The 22399-nt window shown below is 38.3% G+C and overlaps 3 protein-coding genes across 3 annotated transcripts in view; 1 reads left to right on the top strand and 2 right to left on the bottom strand.

Annotated features, from left to right (window-relative positions):
- The window catches only part of LOC134663886 (hemocyte protein-glutamine gamma-glutamyltransferase-like), an 80108-nt gene that overhangs the window by 8931 nt on the left and 48778 nt on the right, over positions 1 to 22399 (top strand). The gene's annotated exons all lie outside the window — the stretch shown is intronic.
- LOC134663852 (ubiquitin-conjugating enzyme E2Q-like protein 1) lies at positions 163 to 18706 on the bottom strand. Its single transcript, XM_063520374.1, has 5 exons — positions 18367 to 18706; positions 4914 to 5109; positions 3948 to 4149; positions 3362 to 3604; positions 163 to 2277 (listed from the first exon to the last, which is right to left on the bottom strand). Exons 1-4 carry the CDS (start codon positions 18495 to 18497, stop codon positions 3369 to 3371), a joined length of 765 nt encoding a protein of 254 aa, XP_063376444.1. The 5' UTR covers positions 18498 to 18706; the 3' UTR covers positions 163 to 2277; positions 3362 to 3368.
- The window catches only part of LOC134663853 (uncharacterized), a 27243-nt gene continuing 23404 nt past the window's right edge, over positions 18561 to 22399 (bottom strand). Inside the window, exon 2 of the mRNA XM_063520375.1 lies at positions 18561 to 18953. Within this exon, the coding sequence (XP_063376445.1) occupies positions 18791 to 18953 (163 nt within the window). The 3' untranslated portion in view covers positions 18561 to 18790. The remainder of the gene's footprint in view (positions 18954 to 22399) is intronic.

Here is a 22399-nt window from a genome sequence, read left to right as displayed (position 1 = left end):
CCGAAAGGGATAGTGCCATGAAAGGGAATAGCATGATTCGACCCTGAACTGCTGTCAAACTTCGGGTTTGTAGTAAGTGTCCTTTCTGTACGGTAGTACTATTATTTCTTCTGTGACAGTAGTACGTAATATAGATGAGGAGTGAGCAATAAAACCAAGGCGTATTTTGAGCATGTAATTTATTACACCCATATAACATTGTACATATAATCCAGGTATAAATACACATTTTGCACTGCATTGGAATATTACATAAAAATAAACATCTTTGGTTTACAGAACAAATCAACAACATCAAGAAATATTTTCTAAATTACATACATTTACGCGTATTTGTATCTAATTTAATAATAAAATTTTAAGTTACCACAAGCCTTTAGTTTCAAGTTTTTTTTCCAAAATATCTACTAATTTGAGCACTTGACCACTCATATAATTAAATAATAACTACAATACAGACGTAAAGTAAATCATAGTATTCAAAGCGTAGGTGTATAAAATATATACGCGAAATTACGTTATAATTTAAAGGAATATAATTATATTTTCATAGTGCTTATAGAAATGACGTTTTATTTTTGGTGTTAAGTTTGAGTCATTTTTGGAATTTATTATGTAGGGTAATGGGTTATATTGCTATAATTAAAACTGAGCAAAAACATGTCAAAATTATATTTGGACGTATATTTATTTGAATCACGTCAAATACGTCAATCAAAATATACCGGGTGTGGCCTGTAATATGAGCAAAAATTTAAACTGTAGGCTGTACTCCTTATACTGACCAACATTCATGTTCAGCGACTTTTAAAAATAACTTGTGGTTTGATTTTAATACACTTTAAAGTTAAAACTAAGACGCAATGTATCGCGAATTTTGTTATGTTTAAGGCGTGACAAGCAACGTCAATCACAATGATATGGCGTGGCGATGGCGTCCATTGAAGATAATATTTATTTTGTATGAAAAATAGAGAGTCTAAATACTTCATAAATTTTAAAAATTGTTGAAAAATAGGTCAGGAAATGAATGCTCAAAAAACGTTGTAGAGGGAAATGCTAGGAACACAATTTTTGACCCCGTAACTTATTGCTTGGCCTAAAAGGTGTCACCGTTTGAGGAGTACACTCTATGTTTGAATTATTTGCTCGTGTTACAGGCCACACCCGGTATGTACTTTCAATGTCTTAGTTTTTTCAATATGTTGTTTGATATAAATATAACAAATCATCACGCAAGTGCTCAATTCTTCCTATTTTCTGCTGGAATGGATTTTAAATAGTAATACTAATTTATCTACAATATCAAGTGTTTAAATGACGTTGGGACGGAAACATTTCCTTTAAAACGTTATACTGCTTTGCTTGATTGACCAATCAAATAATATAACATTATAATTTTGAGTTTCTTGATGTTTTTATCTTTTAATTTATACCTAGGACAGACAGCTAGACATCGAACTAGATTTGTTTTTCTAAGATACAATAGAAGTGAAATTTTCCTTTTAGAATTATAATTACCATTAGTAAATTTAGTATGAGAGTATTAGGCGCGCTGTAAGAGTTCTCTGGATTTAAAATGTATGCAGACGCCAGTATTATCTATATGTACAGTCGTAGTTTGGCACATTTTTTTCAATTTACAAAACAGTAAAAAATATGTTGGTCTAGCAGCTAGACTCTAGCTTAATATACATAAGTATTTTTGAGCGATACGCAGGTAATCGGCACATGCAAAATTCTTACAATAGGTACTGACTTAAAAAGATTTGACGTAGTGGTATCGTCTTGGGTCGTCCCATTCGTTTTTCGTCAAGTTCTGAAATTAGTCCTATTCTGCTTTCGTCACTCATTCTACATTGAAAGCCACCGACGATTGTGACGAACTCGAATTGGCCTGTCAGTCACCAATGTCCTGATGGTAGGTAACAAAAGTGTGATAATACCCGTCTATTTTTCTTGGTATCTACAAATAAAATATCGACCGTTTTTGTTAGCAATTTTGTATAAGACATTGCACCGCTCACAATATATTTATCGTAACCTAACTATAAGGATAATACTTAATTACATTAATTGAAGCATGAAAACACTGATCAATCATTGTGTTCGCTTCGACACGAAAACTTGGCTAAGGGGATATACAGTCATCTAACGACACAGCTTTATTAAAAATTGCACTAAGTAATGAGAATACTTTTAAAATTATATCCGATTAATTAACTAATAGAGATCTAATCTGCATTTCGGCTGTCTGTAGTCAGCTGGAAATTGGACCTGAAAGCAAATAAAAGTAAATTAGTCTTACTCCTCATACCTCTACCACTCGAAATATCATCAACATCATATGATATGATGAGAGTGTCGATGATACGATATGATTCATATCGTATCATCGAAACGATCAGTCTTGCGCCCCTCTCTCATGACATCGACGGTACAATTTATCAGTAAATTGAAAAGTTGTGTCTGCGAAGTTACGGTATCGTCTTGGGACGTCCCATTCGTTTTTCGTAAAGTTCTTAAATTAGTCCTATTCTGCTTTCGTCACTCATTCTACATTCGTCACAATCGTCGGTGGCTTTCAATGTAGAATGAGTGACGAAAGCAGAATAGGACTAATTTAAGAACTTGACGAAAAACGAATGGGACGACCCAAGACGATACCGAATGATACCGAAGTTACACTTAGGAACCTTTTTGCTCCAGTTTCTAACGGTTTTACGATCATTCTGTCCCACCCAGCTCCATTAAAACCCTGATAACTCTGAACTATATTGACGAACATAACTTATTCGCGACTTGAGTAATTTCGCGCCGGTTTCGTCATAAAGTTTACTGCTGAAAGGTTGCGAAATAGTTTCTTAGTAACAAGCGTAACAGATATCTACTTGTACCAATTGCAGCTGGTGTTGATAGTCTGAATTGATAAATGAACACTATTAGGTTCGCGGGTGCCCGGCTATTTTGATTTGATCTGGGTCAATGTTAGCAGCCGTTGCAATACGCATGTCATTGAATGAGTACTGTCGTGAGTTTTGGCGGTGGTTTCGTTATGAGCGTTTACGATAGCAAAGCTTACGTGAAGATCAAATCTAGTCTAGGTATAACTACTACATGGAATTGCTAGTGGCTAGTGTGTTCTTGTAGGTACAAGTCAGTAAAACTATTAGCTTAGCACCCCTGCATTGCATACATATTTATGTTACCTTAGTCTCATCGGCATGGAATTGGTGCATATAAATTAAATGGCGTGTCTCTATCGTTTGTGCCTCGTTTTACCACCGAAACTGCCACAGCATGTATTAGGTCGGTATCTACGCTTATAGCCCTTGTTACCTACGCAGTATACTTGACTTACATAGCGTTCAACCGTCGGACAGCGCCGGCGTGACCCATCCGTATTTGTCATGGGTCTTGACGAGCGAGCGGAAGGCCTCCTCGGCGCGGCGGCGCGAGAACTCGCGCGAGGGCCGCGGCGGCGCGCGCGCCACGCGCCCCTGCCCCTTCACCACCGACGCCGCGAACTGCATCACCACGGCTTCCACGGTGTAGGCTGACGCCCAGCCGCGCGGCGTTAGGAGTTCCATGCAGATCGCGCCGCCTGTAATAAAATTGTAATAGGTCTATATCGTCATCCTCATAATCATGACTCAAAACTGCCAATGCTGCAAAGGGCTCCCACCATTATCACCTCGAACCCTCGACGCCTTCGTTCAACGTATCTATTACCTATCTATTCCCACTGCATTTAGCGTTTTTAAAGCATGATTGCTATTCCAGTACTTCGACCTGGTCGATGAATACTCATTCTACAAGTAGTAACTTATCGATCGAGATCGAACACCTGGCCCGCTTAGCAACTTCTGCTGCTGAATTTACTACAACGAATTACACATTTGCCTAAATTGCACGCTCAGGTAATAATTTCGACACGTGTGTCTCACCTTCCATAACAAATCCCTTTTCTATCCTGGGCTCGATGACCCGCATGAAGGGCGGCGCGAAGGGGAAGTTCTCTGGGAAGACTAGGTGCAGCAGGATGTTGGGGATGTGCAGCTCGCGCAGGTCCGCCGCCAGCTCGCTCTCGGGGTCGATCTGGTGCAGCCGCACGTGCCACTCGAACAGGTTGTCGTTTACCAGCTCCACCTGGAACAGGACAGATTAAGATATATATTTTTACCCTTTTATTATGGTTACGTATGTTTTTCGAGCGTATACACCTTGTGTACCTATAACTACTTCTTTGGCAAGGGTGACAGTACGGCCTACACCATTAGATGATTACTATGTGATGTGATTAGATTTGTGTTCGTTGTGGGAGTGACAGTAGTTTTATTTTCTTTGATTCGACTTGTTTCTTTTTTACTAATCTGATAAAGTTCGATTATTTATGGTTTATCTTGGTATAGGTATGTTGGGCTTATTTATATTTCTTATGAATAAGTATAAAGGCTTTTAGAATATTTACCTATTTTGGTTTTTTACGGTTCTGGTCAGAGTTATTAATAGCTGATGAATCACTGTCCGAGTACCTAACCCTAAATGCTCTGTTATATACCGAAAAGGTTACGATTAAACTAGTAGGTAAGAAGGATAAATACGTAGATAATTCGATAACATCTTTTGTTTCTTTAAATTATTTGCTATTCCGGTCATGCTTACACACGAAGGCGTGGTCGTAATTTTCTGACTGCGTCGTAAACAAAGAATCAGGGATTCCTGTAACTGCACTTTCTTAAAAGAGATCAAGGAAAACACTACTTTATAAACGCGTCAGGTCGTTAAACGCGGTGGTAGTGGTGGGGCATCTAACATTGTTTACAATAATTATAAAAAATATCTTTAAGGTTCGTGTATCTACGTAATATTTAAATTTACGTGTTAAAAGCGCAAGGCAAACTCGGTCTTACCGTAAACAAAGGGTCAGAGCGGCTTTCCTGTAACCGCTGTATTTCTTTGAGTTCCTTCATGAGCCGTCGCGTGCGCACCGCGGCGGCGGCGGCCGCGCGCTCGCGCACGTCGCTCGCACCGGCGCCCTTCTTGCTGAGGGCGGCGGGTGACGGGCTGCCGGGGTGGCTGGCCGCTTCTGCTGGACTCACACCGTCTCTGCAAATGTAGTAAAATAATGTTTAATTAACCGACTCGTAACCCGTAACGTTTCTCAAGATTTTAATGACAGGTTTGGGAAATTGGGTTAAGTGCTTTTTTGTAGGTTATCTTTTCTTAATCGAATCATGCTTGATTTTGGGTTAAGTTAGTATTGGCTACGTGCCACGTGGCAGATGGAGCATGTAAAAAACAACCAAGGAGCGTTAACCCTCCTGGATTGATTTTTTCCTGACTTGTCGTCCGTCCAATGTTAACGTTCAAATAATTATTGTGTAGTTTAAGTACCAAAACCTTACTGCTACTTATGTAACCAGGAGTATTAGGTGCCTATAAACAGCTATAAACTAGTATTACATAATGAGTTGCTATATATCCTTAACTTGGAATTCGGAACGAAAATAGCTAGCGTGTAGTAGCTTCCTAATTATAATGTCCCTATCGTTTAATTTAACTACTTATGTCATTATGCCATTAACAGTCGTTATTAATGATTCGTCCTCGTAAATCTGCAATTACTAGCGATTCCTTTAAGTGGATGCATACGGAAATGGCTACGATATTTGCCACTAACTTGTTGCTCGGAGCAAAGAGCAGCTCTTGAGTGTATTACCAATACTTAATAGTGCGCAGGCGAAATCAATTCTTGACGGGACCAGTGTAGCGAGACCTCGAGATTCGTACATATCTCCGACGGAGACATTTGCTTTTTTTTTATTAGCCTATTATTATTGTAGTGTCCCACTGCTGGGCAAAGGCCTCTCCCTCTGATTTCCATGACTCCTGTTGTAGTGCCTTCTCCGGCCAGCTACTGATGAAGGCGTCCAAAGTCATCCCGCCATCTCCGTCTGGGCCTGCCACGTCCGCGCTTCTTTTGCGGCATCCACTTGGTGGCTATACTAGCCCACCTATCCGGATGCATGCGGCAGATGTGACCCGCCCAGTCCCACTTCAGCCACAGGAGACATTTGCTATCTACTAATTTCCACCATACATTGATAGATTTATCTGCCATATACCTATATCTGTCAAATTACCATAGCTCGGACATGCTATCGCAAAAACGAATACGGTAGAATAGAAAAAGACGCAAACTTTTGAACATTTGTGGGTTATGATCATTTAGAAAACTGATTAAAATATCTGCAAAAACATAACTTCAAAACATATTATCTTGTTCTACTCGTATTTACGAGTTACTGTTTGCGATGAGCCGATGACCTGTTTTATAACTTATGTGTAATCGCCACGTTCCTTTAGAGTAGTTTAGAGCTATACCGCAAACACACATGAGACACTTCTTAATTCAGAGATTGATTGTTGACCTGGGTCTTATAAGTTCAGATCAGATATGTATATGGCCACGGAGGGATCGCCAACAATATCTAAATTTATAAGATGTCTGGGATGCTTCTTGTACTAGTTCGCCGTAGTTTTCATCTCGCCCATGCTCGGCGAGCGATTGTAATGACTGCCCAGTTTCCGTATATTGTGTAATTCGTTTTAATTGGTCGTCGTCGGTCCAGTTTCGCCCGGCGATAAGGCTGTGCCCGAGTCGTGTTTTGCGCAGACATTATGTACCTACTTTTAAAAGTGCAATAACCCTCATTATTTATACATGCATGCAGCTGTAGGTACCTACATAAACAATTTAATAATAAAGACTGGTAGTCGCTGTACAAACAACATGGCACAACTGAACAAGAACTCAATCACACATTGAAAAAAAAAGTTTTTAAAGAATACCAGTTCTCAATATTCGATGTCTCTGGTCGTATCAGTGGGTCATTGACAGGACGTTACAGTTGTCGCAACATTACCCAACTGCTGAATCAGAAGTTGTACCGTTTCGTTTGGATTTCAACACGAGCGGCCTCTGTCACGCGCCTTCTTGGGACAGTTTTATTGCTTATGTGCACTCTATTGAATACGGATTAACTTAATAAATAATATATTTCACATTAATAGAGTGGAAAAGAACGAAAATAAATAGATTTTTTTACGCCGGTCTCATCTCGACGACAGTTTTGTCTACATGAATCGGTGGTTGTTACAGTCTTGAATTTCTTCTTCAAAATTTTCAATAATTTACTAAATATCTATTTCTCTGAAGCTATAGCAACGAATGCTTCTCTTTTGCAACATGCACTTAAAGCAGTCTTCTTCCGTAATTGATAGGGTCGCCGTTGTACTCCTCTCTACGAGGACTCAGTACACTTTGCGTTTGGGGTAAATGGCCGAGCTATTTTAATCGTTTTATATAGTAGAATCGTTAATCGCAGTATTGTTGTATTTTTAGGGGATGACTTCTGGAATACGAATTATTTTTCTAGGTCTGTGCACCTACCTACACTAAATCTGTGTCATCTATATGTATATAAATATATTAGGTATATGCGCGCATTAAAAACATTTTAAATATTAATTTACACCTCAAATTGGCAGTTATTAGTCTGTAATTTTGCTAAACGTGCTTATACTCTTGCCAATAATGTAGTAAGATAACTACCAACATAGTAACTCTCGTAACTATTGGCAGTTTGCCATTTTCTTATCTGTCCAGCCAGGTACAGGTATATGTACCTACAAGTATTCAATTCTTTTCTATCCGGAACCTTTGGATTAAGTTACTTATTCCTGATATTAGCTAGACACATGCAGTATACATAAATATGTGAGATAGTCGAAACTTTTAGCAGGTGCTTTACTGCCGTATTCGAACTTCAAGATATTCACAAGAGACGACACGTACTAGATCCATTCTAGATACGTTATAGTTTAGATATCAACTAGTTCTCTTTTGCAGCGCAATTCGGGCAACTAATATCACTTTTACGTTAGATAGAGTAAGATATCTATTAGATGTGAATTGGATCTCTAAGTCATATCCTGTGGAAATCGTTCAAGAGTATCTCCAGAATCGCGCAAATGTCAAATTTGACAGGTTAGAACTTAAACATATCGTTATCGTATCTTGGTGATGTCTAAAAGATGTCTAATAGATGTCTATTTCAAAATCCGAATCGGGCCCATAGTCTCGTGGGTACTGCAAATATAGTTAAACAAAGATTGGAGTTATTGCTCTAACGCGCAGTTAAGTAATACATAATTTTGAACACTTATCAACCTGCATCAACCCTGGATAAATCGGATCGGAGCACTTTGCTAAATATAATGGGAATCTCATATGGTATCCGCTTCCGTGCATGTACACTACACTTTAAACGCAGGTAGAGTCAGAAATACCTTTCATGACTCGTTGGGAAGGAATGTTGTCGGTCCACCAGTCTCAAATATGGTTAAGGTCGCAAATGCTCGATTATAAGATGCGAATCTCATACAGTCTTTGTTTTTATAGCACGAACACTACATATGTGGCAGACAATTCGTACTTTCATAGATGTTTGAAATTTTTGTTTATGAATGGTTCGTTGACCACTTTTAGCAACAAAATATTAACCTGCTTAGAAAAATAATACCTATGATGTGTTTTACAATAAATACAATAGGTACAACTGATTCCTTAGGTTACATATTTTGCGAAGCTATTTAGAATGTTTCACGATGTCGAACGAGCTACATTATTACTGCTAAATATTAATGTCTGCCCGTTTACTTTTGAATCCCTGCATGTTTATGAAAAAAGATTTCCATTCTTCCGTATAGAATATTTCATGTCTAAGTTTATTTTAACGCCATACGTCGTTCTATGTTGTAGTTGCCGATTTATTTAAGATCGAGCTCTTGTACCAATTGAGTAGCTAATCTTTGGACCAGCGACCGCAACGATCCCGGTTGCATGTTTAGCTACTGCGTCGGAATGCATAACCAAGCCGGGAAAAGTTATAAGTTATCTGATTGCACGGAAACGCGTGGGAAATAATATTTTTATACAGTTTGCGGAATTCCGAGAATCCTTGATTGTCGTGAGAGATTTATCGGCTGGACGATGAGTCGCCGGAAGGCGGAAGACACGTGAGCCGAATGGCGTCTAAATAACCTCCGCATTTAGCTAATCACTTTAATTGAGACTGGACTGTCCGACGCAATGCGATCAGTTCACTGACCTATGGTACGGGAGTACTTATATACGTATCAGAGAACTCTATTTATAGTGTAGGAAATCAAATTAGCTATAGTGCTTTTCTTTGCGAAAAATTATGATATAAAAGGCTTTCGTAGAGAAGGATTTTCAAACTTTTCTGTTGATGAATCCCACTTAAAACATACACATTTTAAATAGAGTTGTTTATCGTCTCATTCCTAATGTGAGTTGTGTAATTTTTCAACAGCGCTTTAGGAAAGGCTTTTGGACCACAGGTGTCCTCGGAATGCACTCAAGCGGTCCTAGTCTGCCTATAGATTACTATTTTATAACGCTAAGTTAGAAAATCGACTGGAGGGATCAGTTTCTATTCTAGCTCTCTCGTTACCAAACCCGATAGGCAAGCCAAGTGAGCTATAAAAGATCACATTATGCTAGTCCGTTTTATTGCCTAGTTATCTATTTATGCAAATAAGGCAGTTGGCTATAAATAGCAACAATTGCATTAAAACAAATGAGTATACGACAGTTAACTAACTTTGTGTATTTAAGATTGACAAACACGTATTTCTTTACACTATTTACAGAATTGAGACGAGTTTAAGAGAAGCAAAAGGCCAGACAGTCTCATAGTGATGAACGGGGCACAATGCAACATGTAATGCGACTAGTAGGTAGATAAGCTATAAGTCTACTTTGAAATATTTAGATTGTACTTGTAGATAGAAATGACGTTTTTCACAGGAGTAGGTATGACTCGGTTGACCCCCATAGCAGAGACCTCACGTTTTGAAATTTCCGTAATCCACGTTATGATTAGCCAATTATGCTTCTCTGGTATTAATGGTATAGAGAAACAGTTATAAGTAAGTAATTTTCTAAATAAAAACCTTTCTCGAACCCAGAAATTTAAAATAAATTGTCTAAAAATAGAAAGCACAAATTTAGGTATATATTTTTCAATTGCATTTCAAATTCTGAGTTCTTCCGGGGCAGTTCCAGCACCAATAAGAGGGAAACGGTCACGTGTCAGTGAAAGTGGAATGATAACAACCGCCTAACTGTTCACCAGGCGCGGACGAGTAAGGTAAAAGTACGCTTCACCGAACGCTCTGAATACGTCCGTATCACCGAATTTCTTCTATTTTAGGCTATAAGTCGATTACTTACAGGTGATATTTACTTGCGTATTTTTTTTCACGAGTTAAATACCTGTCCCTTCCATTAGGCCTCAGAGTCAGCCAATTTGTGCCGCAGTTGGGACGTGGCAACTGATCGAAACAGGTCGTCGCTGCCGATTGCCACTTTGTATGGGCAACCTTAAAGAAATCGTTAAGAAGTTGCGTATATTTCTTAAGGTCATAAAACCTTTTAAATTAATTTCTGTGTTTCAAAGTATGGTTTTACAGTGTGATTACCTAATTAGTTTCTGTATTTTAGTAAATTTAATTAATTTAGTGCAGTCATATTATCAGAAATTAAGTTTAATGTGAGTTCGGTGATGAGTACACCGACAATTTGATTGGAAGGTATAATCGAACAGCGTCCGGAATCAGGAAAAGCGTATGTTTTTGAAATTATTTTTCTAGTGGTTGATTACGAACTTTTTAGATTAACTACCTAATTTCACAAATAAATTAATGTATTTGTAATTTTATGAGCAATTGCCGAACAACAATAACCTATATAGATTATTATAAAACTGCGTTTGAAATGTTCATGTTTTACGACTTTTTGGCATCAAAATAAGGTTTTTGGCAAGACTATTATCAAACAATAATTTTAGATATTTTACGTCAGTATTAGCAAGAACTTTATACATGTACGGTTTTGTAATGGATTCAAGTATTAAATTAATTGATAGATTTGTAGTTACACCATATTGATTACGATTTAAATACTATTTTCAAAATCTGTTCGCGAAATAGGTTCCACATATTTTCCACGTTTCAGCCGTTCGGTGAATGGTACCCATGGTCTCTGCTACCGAACTCACGTTTGCGTTGACCATGTTTCTATTCGACGTTCATTAGAATATCATCCTTGTTATTATAACGACTAGGTCTATATTTATGTTTATTTTTTGTGACCATTATTTCAATGCCAGCGGTTCTCAAACTTTAGACATACTTATTGAACGCCTGATAATAGTCTCGGAATGTGGACAAAAAAACTCAATCTGATAATAAAAATAATAAAGCAATAATATTTTATACAGGATGGTCCAAACCTAGACGTCCAACATTTTTTTTAGATTCGTCTCGTCGTCGTCGTGGGGCGATTTAAACTTGACTTTTTAAACTTCAAACTTTTGTTATTTAACCTTCCCTAGAAAATGGACGAGACAATATGCATAAAACAGCCTAATTTTTTTATACTTATACGTACATGTTTGATAATTGTTACATACCTACCTATTTGGGATGACTTATTTTTCAAAAGTATTTTTCAATAAAAAAGACACGTCAAGATCGCTTACCACCTTTCTAATGCTAATAAACGAAATATAGTAGGGATTTAATACTGAACTACTAAAGTTTGGGCACCACTCAACACCATATTTTCATACAATTATTTCCTAGTTCGGTGATGCGGCCTCCCTATTCGGTATGATGAGCAAATCACGTTTCTTAGTTCGGTAAATGGTACAATCAAGGAAACTGGAAGAAATGATTTTAAAAATATTTTTAATACACGTCCAATCATTTCAGTAATTTATAGGTATGTTTAAATGAGGACAAATTTATCTAAGTTTCATTTTTAGTATTGAACATATTCGTATGCAAATACCAGAACTAATTAAAAAAAAGAAACGTAAGTCTAGGTCTTAAGCATTCGGTGAAGCGTACTTTTACCTTAACATCTTCCAGTAGAACTAGCGTAACTGTCACCCCTAGACCGGCAGCAACTATATGGAGTCTAAGAGAAAACTTATACTGGTTACTTTGAGCCCTGGACCTGCCTGTGGTTTGTAAACAATGGGAATACTACACCAGGAATGTAGCAGTCAAAGCACGCCACTCCATCCGCGGACCGGCGACTCGAGTAGAGAGAAGCGTACTTGCATTTAATTATTAGTTACGTAACTTATTTACTATTATTAGTCCTTTTTAGTGTCTCGCACCAAAATTTACAAATGGAGTACCTATCTTAGAAAATCGTCTGTACGTTTCTCTGTCGCACTTGGAAATTCGTACGTAAGTGTGATAGGGAGGCAACACGTCGGATGTGGTTCGCGGTAGGCCCTCAGAAATAGGTTGGTCCCGAAATGATTTCCCTATTCCAGAAATGACATACCTACTCTTTTAGGGAATAGTTTTATATTTTGTCGGGATGTAGTTACGCTATATTTAATTAGGTATGTCTTTTCTACGTTTCACAAAATCGGGGTAACTGCTCGTATGCACTCCGGTCACGTTCGCGTTTCGACCGCTGTCTACATCGATTATTGTCAATTAGTGGATCCGGTTCCTTTAACGATGATTTCATTATATACCGCAACTCATATATTACTAAGATTGGTTATAAGTTATAAATAGCATAAAAAGGTATCTCCGTCGTTTATTATTAGTGCGTTTATTGGATATGCGATTTGACGCTTGATGGGTATGGGTATAAAGTACAAATAATAACTAATCGCGTGCTTGTGGTTATTTAATTAAGCTAATTTCACTAATCGCTTTTAAAGAAGGTATATTTCAATTTTATATTTAGTAAATTGGTAGGTATGAATCTTGACTGACGTGTAGTAGGTACTCCGAATTAATTAAATACTTAGCGAAAATTTAATTAACATACGCGTGAGCGAAGGCTACCAGACTGGAGGCTTTGGGGTATACGAAAGACCAGAAATGGGTAAGGTAGCGAAGTAATGTGGACGAGGGAATAAGGAACCCCGAATCGTTTTTTTATCGCGCATTATACGTACAATAGCTTCGCTTGGCATAGTAAGTAGGTATTTCATTTGGAATCTGGGGGCACGGCAGTGCCTCCGCCAAGTCGAGCATACAAAGCACGGCAGTAGGTGTACCTTTTCTCGAAGCGATTCAGGCCATTTTCGACGTCCTGTAATTTTGTGCTGGCTAAAGCTAGAACCCTGAATTTTCAGTGACATACAAGGCTTTGTTTTAAATATATTCTCAAAAACATTAAACTTGAACTTGTAGTTTAACAATGATTGTACGCCAAACTGCATGTGATTAGCGCTAGCGTTAACTTTAGTTAGAATTGCTTTTAATAATTGACGATGATCCTTATGACATTATGCAGCCGTGCGATGGCCAACAAGTCATTATCATATCTTTTAAAAATTAAAGATATCTAATATTGATACGGTTTTAACACCCCCTGGCACTGACTGAAATAACCGACTTGGTTTCACATTATATCTCAAAACTTTTTTTGTAGTAGAAGAATTGCGTTGCGAGACTTGTATCTTTTTACATGTAATGTTTTGATGGGATATATTTTTCTGGACCAAACTTGTTTCTGTGTTGTGCATGTAACGGCAAATATGTACCGATGTTGCCAGTGTCCATTTAAATGGTTAAGAAATAATGGACATTATAAATAGCCGTTGTAAAATGCACATTTGCACAATGCACCGATTGCGCTCATTCGACTGTAGCGCCATTATCATGTTGTAATCTAATCATCGCGCCTGACAACTTTCAATACACATAGCGGCTAGAGGTATCAACTTATCTAAAAAAAGAGAATAGCAACAAATTGCTAAAAATGCCTATTTCCCATTCCTTCAATGTTCCATTGAAGGAATGGAAAATAGGCCTTTTGGAAATGGTAAATGGAAAATAGAACTTCCCTCGTTTCGGGAGCCGTCCTGATCGGGAAATAGCCACTTCTTTGATCTGGCTACAACATTGGCATTGCATGCATCATACACAATAATCCTGCAATAATAATCTCAGAGGTCATCCCGGCTTAGTGGTGATTGCTGTGACATGGGTGTGACCATCCTTTTACGCTTTCATTAGGTGCTATTAATTAGTCCCGATGTGTCGTAATTGAACAATGGGGGGATAAATGGCAGGTCCATTGTGATATGGCGCAATGTTTTGCCTTCTTATCTTTGTTGCTGCACCGTGCATTGTGGGTAATGTACGCAGTTAAATTGAAACTACAGTGTATTCAGAGCTCGATATTTCAACAGCCTTGGTAGAAACCGAATATAGTTCTATAAAAGTGAATTGTCACAGGCTTTAAATCGTTAAGAAGATCTTGCTTACTGGTTTGTACAAATAAATATACGCCAGCAATCTACCGACTTAAGAGTTAATTTAATATTTAGGTAGCTAGCACACATATAGCTGGGCGCTATATATATTTATATATCGAGAAAGCGCACGAAAATAAATATGTTTTCAATATTATTCTAATTCTTACCTACTTACCTACCTAAGTTGGGAATTGCAAATTTTGGAAAGAGTCTTATGGCCCAATGTTGAATAACACTGACCGCACAACATATAGTGTTGGTAGGAACTCGAGTCCTCTGAGTCTGTATTTGAAGAACTCAGCTCGTTTTACTAGACTCGGCGCTTAAGAAAACTTCTGAGTCTTTTAAGTCCCGAGTCGAGTCTTTTTGAAGAGCAACTCAAAAGGACTCGAGCCTCCGAATAGACTCCGTCAACAATTTTATAGGTTTTTCCTAAAATAAATTAGGCGTTATCGTATGATTTGTGTACCTATCCAAAAATTTTACATAAAGACAATGGATTTCGAAATTGTTTAAAAAAATCAAGAGTTCTCTGAAAAGGACTCAAGTCTCTACAAAAGACTCGGGTCTCTAACAAATTGAAAGGAACTCGAGTTTAGACTTAATTATAAGAGTCTCAAAAACTGAGTTGAGTCTTGAAGCAGAGGACTCAAAAGACTCGAATCCTAACCAACACTAACAACAGTTACTTCCTAAGCAAACATCGTCTTTGTCTCAGAGCTTCCAGGAATCGTAAACGATAATGACATGAAGCAATTAAGAACCAAAGTATCCTTCAAGCACTTACTTAAAATTCACAAAGCGTCGAGCCTAATCTCTTTTATCTTTATGTAGGTAATAAAGTAATGATTATATCACATACATAACTAAGCTAACATTAAGAAACATGGCGCCAAGGTTTAGGTACTCGTACCTTATGTTTTATTTACTAATAAGAAGGTACCTGCGTAAGTATTTGCTGGCGTGCATAGTTTAAAATTGACCTTAACCAATCAATGTCCGGGCCAAGTGCGTGTTTCGACTTATTACCTTGATCTTAATATCAACAGTATAGCTGTAGGTACGTTGAATAGGTTATTGGGGCGTATCGTTATAATAATATGTAAGTTATTTAGATGGCATTTCAAACTCTTTTGTGAAGTTGGTCGTTTCTTACATTTAAAAATTCAGCAGTAAAAATTTAGATTTCGTTATCGGTATATTTGGATTTAAGGCCACCTGCGTGCCTTACATAACACTAAACACGAGTACACTGTGCAATCGCTACAAAGCTTTTAATTCAAAACATTAATTACTGTAGCATAATATTGTTATGTCTATCGTCCACTTCCAAGGTAATCACTCTACACTTTAATTAAACCACAATTTTCCTGCATTTTATCAACCACAACAATATAATCAGTTGTTTTTAACTGTATATGTAGCGTACATGTGGTTAATGCACTGGAAAGTTAATTCAGAAAAAGTTATTTTGTTGAAACTCTATCCCTCAATGATACAATGTAGAGCCGCGCATGTTCTTTTTATCCGGTTAGAAAGTGACATTGGCCGATTTCGAAAATGTTTGTCACTCAGTCGTGTTTGCTTACTTAATGAGTTCTATTCTACTCCGATTTAACCTCGGCTAAACACTTGACCTTTCTATTAAGATGTAACGGAAAAAGAAGAGAGAAGGGGCTATTCATAAATTACGTCATTTCAAATTAGGGGGGGGGGTCTGGACATCGGATGACGGTAGCATGAAGTAGGAGGAAATGGGGTCATTTGAAGCATGATTTTTGGATGATTATAGGGGGGGGGGGGGGGGGGGTCAAAAATCGTCAAAAATCGATGACGTAATTTATGGACAGCCCCGAAGCAGAAAGTTCACAAATATTTAGCCAAACAATTATGGAAGAAATGCATTACTTAAGCGGGTTCAAGTTAATGTTAGAAGTTTGGATGTTAATTTAAAATAATCAATAAATTCATACAATTGCAAAGACACTATGGCTTAAAATAGAATAAGTTCTTGTTTTTATGTTTTCATAAAATACCTAAATATTAGATATCTATCTATATATATGTAATACAAAAATAACTACAGAATTGGGACTGATTTAAACTTGATTTTTACACTTTATTAAATTATAAAGCGGGACTTAATCGCGCTGTATAGTTAAGATTTCAACTTGAGTCAGTTTTCTCCGTGACCACGGGGACAGCGCCGTCCTCGAAACGTCGGTCGGAGGTAAATCTTAAAACTTGATTATACGCGATTAAGTCCCGTTTTATGATTGGAACTGCACTGAGGTTACAGACGAATTTATTTTCGTAAGCTGCTCATGTTGTAATATGATTGAATAGCCCTGTATTATTATAACTAGCTTGATATTACGAGATATTGGGACTTATGTAGGTACGGCATGCGGGCGTTTTATGATGCTTTCGCAACCAAATTTTTGTTTAAGTGGGTACACATAACAGTTTAGTTATGCGCAGTGTCCCTTTTCTTCAAAACAAAAGCCACATCACACCAAGTGGAAGTTGTTTCCAAGAAGCATTACTTACTTTACCACTTACAATTAAGAGTTACAAGATACTTAGCTACCTGTAGGTACTGTACTGTACCTACAAACAATACAGCTGCATATTTACGCTTGATTGATGTTGATGATTCAGGATTTTACGGACCACACACAAGTTTAAACTAGGCCATTGCAGTTTACGTTACAATGGCAGTTTTAAATGATTCACGGTTAGTTTCCCTAGACTTATATATCGACCGAAATATGGACCGTCAGCCGTATTCGAACAATGAGATACGTCAAATACTAGATATTGAAACGATATGGATTAGATATGTCAGTGTCAAACAAATGTCAAAATTGACATTTCTTCAAACAAAAACGTCACTTTTGACATTTGTTTGACACTGATATATCTAATCCATATCGTTTCAATATCTAGTATTTGACGTATCTCATTGTTCGAATACGGCTGCGTGACACAGACCAACCCCGGGCGGTTTTCTGTGGGACCTTGATTACCTTTGGTATTGTTTTCTAGCTCCCGATACCTAATTCGACGCAGTTACATGCATCCTGTTCACGGGTAACTGAAGATAGCGGGTGGAAAACAATACAAAAGGTAATCACGGTCCATATCCCGGTCAATATAAGTCTACATTACAATACTCAGAATATGAAATTGGTCTATCGTTATCGATATTTTTATAACTAAGCACATTTTAAACTATTTAGGTTATTTTAACTGTTAAGGTGCAGTAGGTTCAGAAAACGGAGTTCCTTATCACAAAGTCGTAGCGCTTTTTAGGACCACAATACAGCTGTCATAAAAATTAGCAATCTTGAGGTCTTTCTGGAAGGACTGCCAATACAGATACAGATCTGTATTGATTCAGATGCTGAGTATTTGACTATCGCTTGATAGAAAGAAAATATAAACACAAGTTTAAATTAAAATGCACTTCTTGTAACAAATGATGCACAAAAGCTAAAAATATGAAAATTGCTTCTAAAATTGGCAATATCAATCATGTTTGAGGGAACGTATCTATTACTCTATTTATTTATAAACGTACAAAAAAAACATGGTATGCTCGCTCCTAGGCACGCATTTCCAACTCGCTCATTCTTTACGCTCACTGAGAGAAGAACACGAACTTACTGGGCCTTAAGTAAATCCGTTAGATACAAATGAACTTTTTTTGTAGCGTACAGTCACAGCAAAATATACATAAGTACAGCAGCATACGCAAGTACATAAGATACAAACGAATCATCGAAATCTACACAATGCAAGGGCAATAAGACGGGATTCCTACATATTTTGTGCTTATATACTATTACTTATTCTGTGCTTTGAGTACCTCTACTACATACAACCATACTCGATTGCGGAGTCGTACGGCAAGTTTATCAGTTTATTAGTTTGCGTTAATTATTTAATTGTTATAAATTTATAATGTCAGTACCTGTGTCGCCGTAGTAGCCCGCGCCTGGCCGGGGACCCGCTCGGCCCGGCTCCATCATTGTCCAGTTTTTCCGGAGACCGAAACAGCTTCCTAAACGCAGCTGCTACTTTTTCCTTCGAACGCGACGTCATTTTGCACAATTTTTTTATTTGTTTTATTCACTCCTAACAGCACTAAACTTCCAGAGTTATGTGTTTGCACAATTTTTGTTTACATCAACACGTCTCGATGCGCCATTTCAGTGACGCACAAACGTCAATTTTTTTTTCGGATTACGTTTTGCAAGCTGCCAGTGTTTGGTAACTTAAAGAGTCCGTCATCGGCATCACTCGTGAGGACGAGGGCGCGCGACGCGTCTTCGGGCACGTGCGTTAGCTAGCGAAGTGAGAGCGCGGAGACTTGGCACAGTGGCAGTGGGCTGCGGTTATCGCGCGCTGCGCGGACGCTGCGCCGCCAGCGCATGCATATCACGGCTGCCGGCTCTTTGTGTGAACGAACTGGGTGCGTCTCGCGGGAACAAAGTAAAAGTCCCAGTGATTACGCACCAGCTGGCCTTGCAGCTGGAAATTCTTGACAGTCCCAGCTTACTGAAACAAAGGAAAATAATATTAGACATATATAGGTAGTATTATCAAGTATTACTAAGTCTACATTTTTCATCATTTACTTAGTGAGAAGTAGCTAGTCTTTATTAGATACCGAAAAATTGGAGAAAACAAAATTAATTTTAATTAAATGTTTACAGAATCAGAATCAGAAATTATATTTGCTATAAACATGGTCATTACAAGGTATTTACAACAGAAATATTGAGTTTCACATGCTTTGTCAGTAGAGACATGCAAATATAAACACTTATTCTAGTATAACTATTTTTACGAAACCATAATCAATACATTTAATTACATAATTTACATACTTAATAGCTACGGGCAATTTCATTTCTTTTCAGGAATTCGTTAACAGAGTAGAAGCATTCTTCTAGCAACCATTGCGAAAGTTTTCTTTTCAGTTCCCTTAAAGACAAGTTTTTGAGACTATTCGGTAGAGCATTAAATAATCTGATGGCCATCGGGTAGCAACTGTTCTTATATAATTTCGTTTTTATTCTAGGCAAGTACAAGTTATCTGGATAACGGGTATTAAAGCTCCACATATCACTCACCTTCTTAAATAGGCTTGGATTTGTCTTTACAAAAATACACATTTCATAGATATACAGTGATGGCAATATACACGTTTTTATTAGATCCAATTGGTCATGCCTTGCGTTAAAATGCTGGAAACCATATATAATCGTCCTTTACAGTCCGTTTAAGCTAACTCTCCATCGGCTCTGACAGAACAAATTGAGGGAGTGTCATTATACACGCCAGAATTTCATGAAGCCCCGTGGGTTCGTGTTCCACTCTTACTGAACAGGTACTCAAGATCACTAATAAAATGTTTGGCAATAAAGACGGAGTATTTGTTATCTAAAAAGGCGGTACGACATTTCAAAAACTTCGCTCTCTGGCACCTTAATGCTGGAACTTACACACTTTACTGTGCAGTGTCTGTGCAGAGTTAGTCTGGTCTGACTGTAGGTAATTTACTTAAAACTTATTTCGACCCAGTATTATCACAGACAAACACATAAGACACACAAGATAGTGCAAAATATTGTAGCCGCAGGCGACCTTTTGACAGCTCAACTAGTTATTAGGTCTGTTTGTCATTCAGCGCGATGATAAACTCACAATGCTTTCACCAACCATCTTAAATAACTACAGCAGGGCAGCAAGAATGAGGACGACAGACGGTAAACAAAACACTATAACAATGTCGTCATATGTCGTCGGTCTCGCACAAAGCTTTCGGCGGTGTCGTGAAGCCGAGGAAAGTGTGGAACAATTCAGTCTTGAGTCATTACAATTAGATATTAGGGATGCTGGGACTCTACGGAAACTATTTCATGCTGGAATGCGGGATTTCCACGGATATCGTTACTAGTAATGGCGACGTGAATATCGATAGAGTCAGACCAAGAAAGCCTGCAGCAATTTGATAGCACACGCAGTGCAAGTGTTATTTATACGTCATAATTTCATAGAAGTTTGACGTTTAAAATAACACTTCCACGCTCTGTCCTATCAAATTCGCTGCAGAGTTAGTTTGGTCGAACTCTACCTGTAAAATTTTGTTGGCCAGCGGGCGCAGCACGGTCGCATTTTTATGGCTTGTCACAATGCCTGTCATGTTCTAACTCTCAGAGTTCTAACTAGTATGTAAGTGAGAAAGTGACAGCCATAGTGACAGGCGATAAAAATGGAACCATGCTGCGCCCGCAGTTCAAATTCAGTGGGTAAACCTTGTAGGTATAAACTTAGCTCTGTTTCACTGAGAAAAATCGCGTAGGTAGCCATTTTTAAGTAAGTATATACCTACTATTAATTATTTGAAGATACATATATATTATACCTATTAGGGAAAACTCATTTATTGTAAAATAACTGTTATAAAATGAATACAAAACTAAAATTAACTACAACTAAAAACTAAAGCTAAAAATTAAAAATGCCTATCAAAATTTTGCGCCCTTGGTAAGGTGCCCATCACGCAGGCAGCGTTCCCGCGCTGGATTGCTATGGCCAATCTTTGCGCGAGAAAGCTGCCCGCGCGAGGGTCACCTGTGGCCTTTGCTGAGCTCCTTGTGGAGCCCCCGAGCCCCCCTACCTCACGGACCTAGTGTCTCAACGCCGAAGGCTACAAATTATTAGGTATTCTGATGAAATAGGTACATATTTACTGCTGCGACATAAGGAAGTATTTACAGTCAATGGTCGATAATAATTGTTGTCGACGGGTCAAAGAAATGGATGATTAAGCACAGAATAAATAATAGTACTACCGTACAGAAAGGAAACTTCCTACAAAACCGAAGTTTGACAGCGGTTCAGGGTCGAATCATGCTATCCCTTTCTAATATATGACACTATCCCTTTCGGCTCTTTAGGGTTGTCAAAATTCAAGTGATTATCTTATCTGTGGTCGTGCACGCAGAAGGAAGTCAAGTGGTGCCAACCCTAATAATTGGTCGGAGCAATGCTGAGCCGAGCGGAGCCGAGTTTGACCGATCTCAGGAGTTTCGCACCCCTGAATTAAGTGTGCAATCATTGTTTCAGTCCGACAGTGATAAGAAAGCGTGACTTTAATAAATAATTAAGCAATCAATAATACTGCATTCAGGCACAGAATAAATAATAGTACTAGGCACAGAAGACCCACTCTCTAACAAAACGCGTCTGTCACGATCAGCACAGATATATGGCCGTTAGGTGGCGACAGCGCCACGCGCGGCTTATGGTAAACCCCAAAATTGGGGTCGAACAAATGTACTTTTAGCTACCTGTAGCAAAGCGACGAAATAGCGGAGTGAGCCACGCCTGATTCCTGCCGGCCTAGCCAAGGTTACAATCGCTATCGCTTCGACAACGAAAAGCATTATGTCTCTCTATCACTCTTCCATATTAGTGCGACAGTGACAGTTGCGTTTCGATCGCTACGGAGCGTAAGCGATCGTTATCTTGGCTATGCGGCCTGTCCGGATTTAGAAACCTAGGGTCAAACAGAATAAAAAGGCACTTGGAATTTAGGACCCCCTTCTCCATCTCAAAACCATGGGTTACCTGGGCCCCTAGGCCCGGGCCTTGTGGGCCTAGGCGGAAATCTGGCCCTGATTGTAGGTATTAGGCTCTTATTTCTTATGCGACTTTTGATTGCCAGCTACTGAAAGGCTTTCAGTGAAAAAAAATATCGTGAGGGAACAGGAGCCGATAAAATGTATTATTATAAGATTTGTTGCAATTACGGCGCGATTCTGGAAATGAATTAGAGATTAATTAGATACGATATAGTAAAGATAATTATCTTCACTATTTCATATCTTGTGACTCTCTAATTCATTTCCCGAATCGCGGCGCCAGCCGCTATAAAGTACCTTTTGCAGTGGAATGACACATATCCTTACTATTTCATATCTAGTGAGTGTCTA

The sequence above is a fragment of the Cydia fagiglandana genome, chromosome 4, assembly GCF_963556715.1.
Source record: "Cydia fagiglandana chromosome 4, ilCydFagi1.1, whole genome shotgun sequence".
NCBI lineage: Eukaryota > Metazoa > Arthropoda > Insecta > Lepidoptera > Tortricidae > Cydia > Cydia fagiglandana.
The sequence above is the reverse complement of the archived record's forward strand: the minus strand, read 5'-3'. Positions and strand labels throughout refer to the sequence as shown.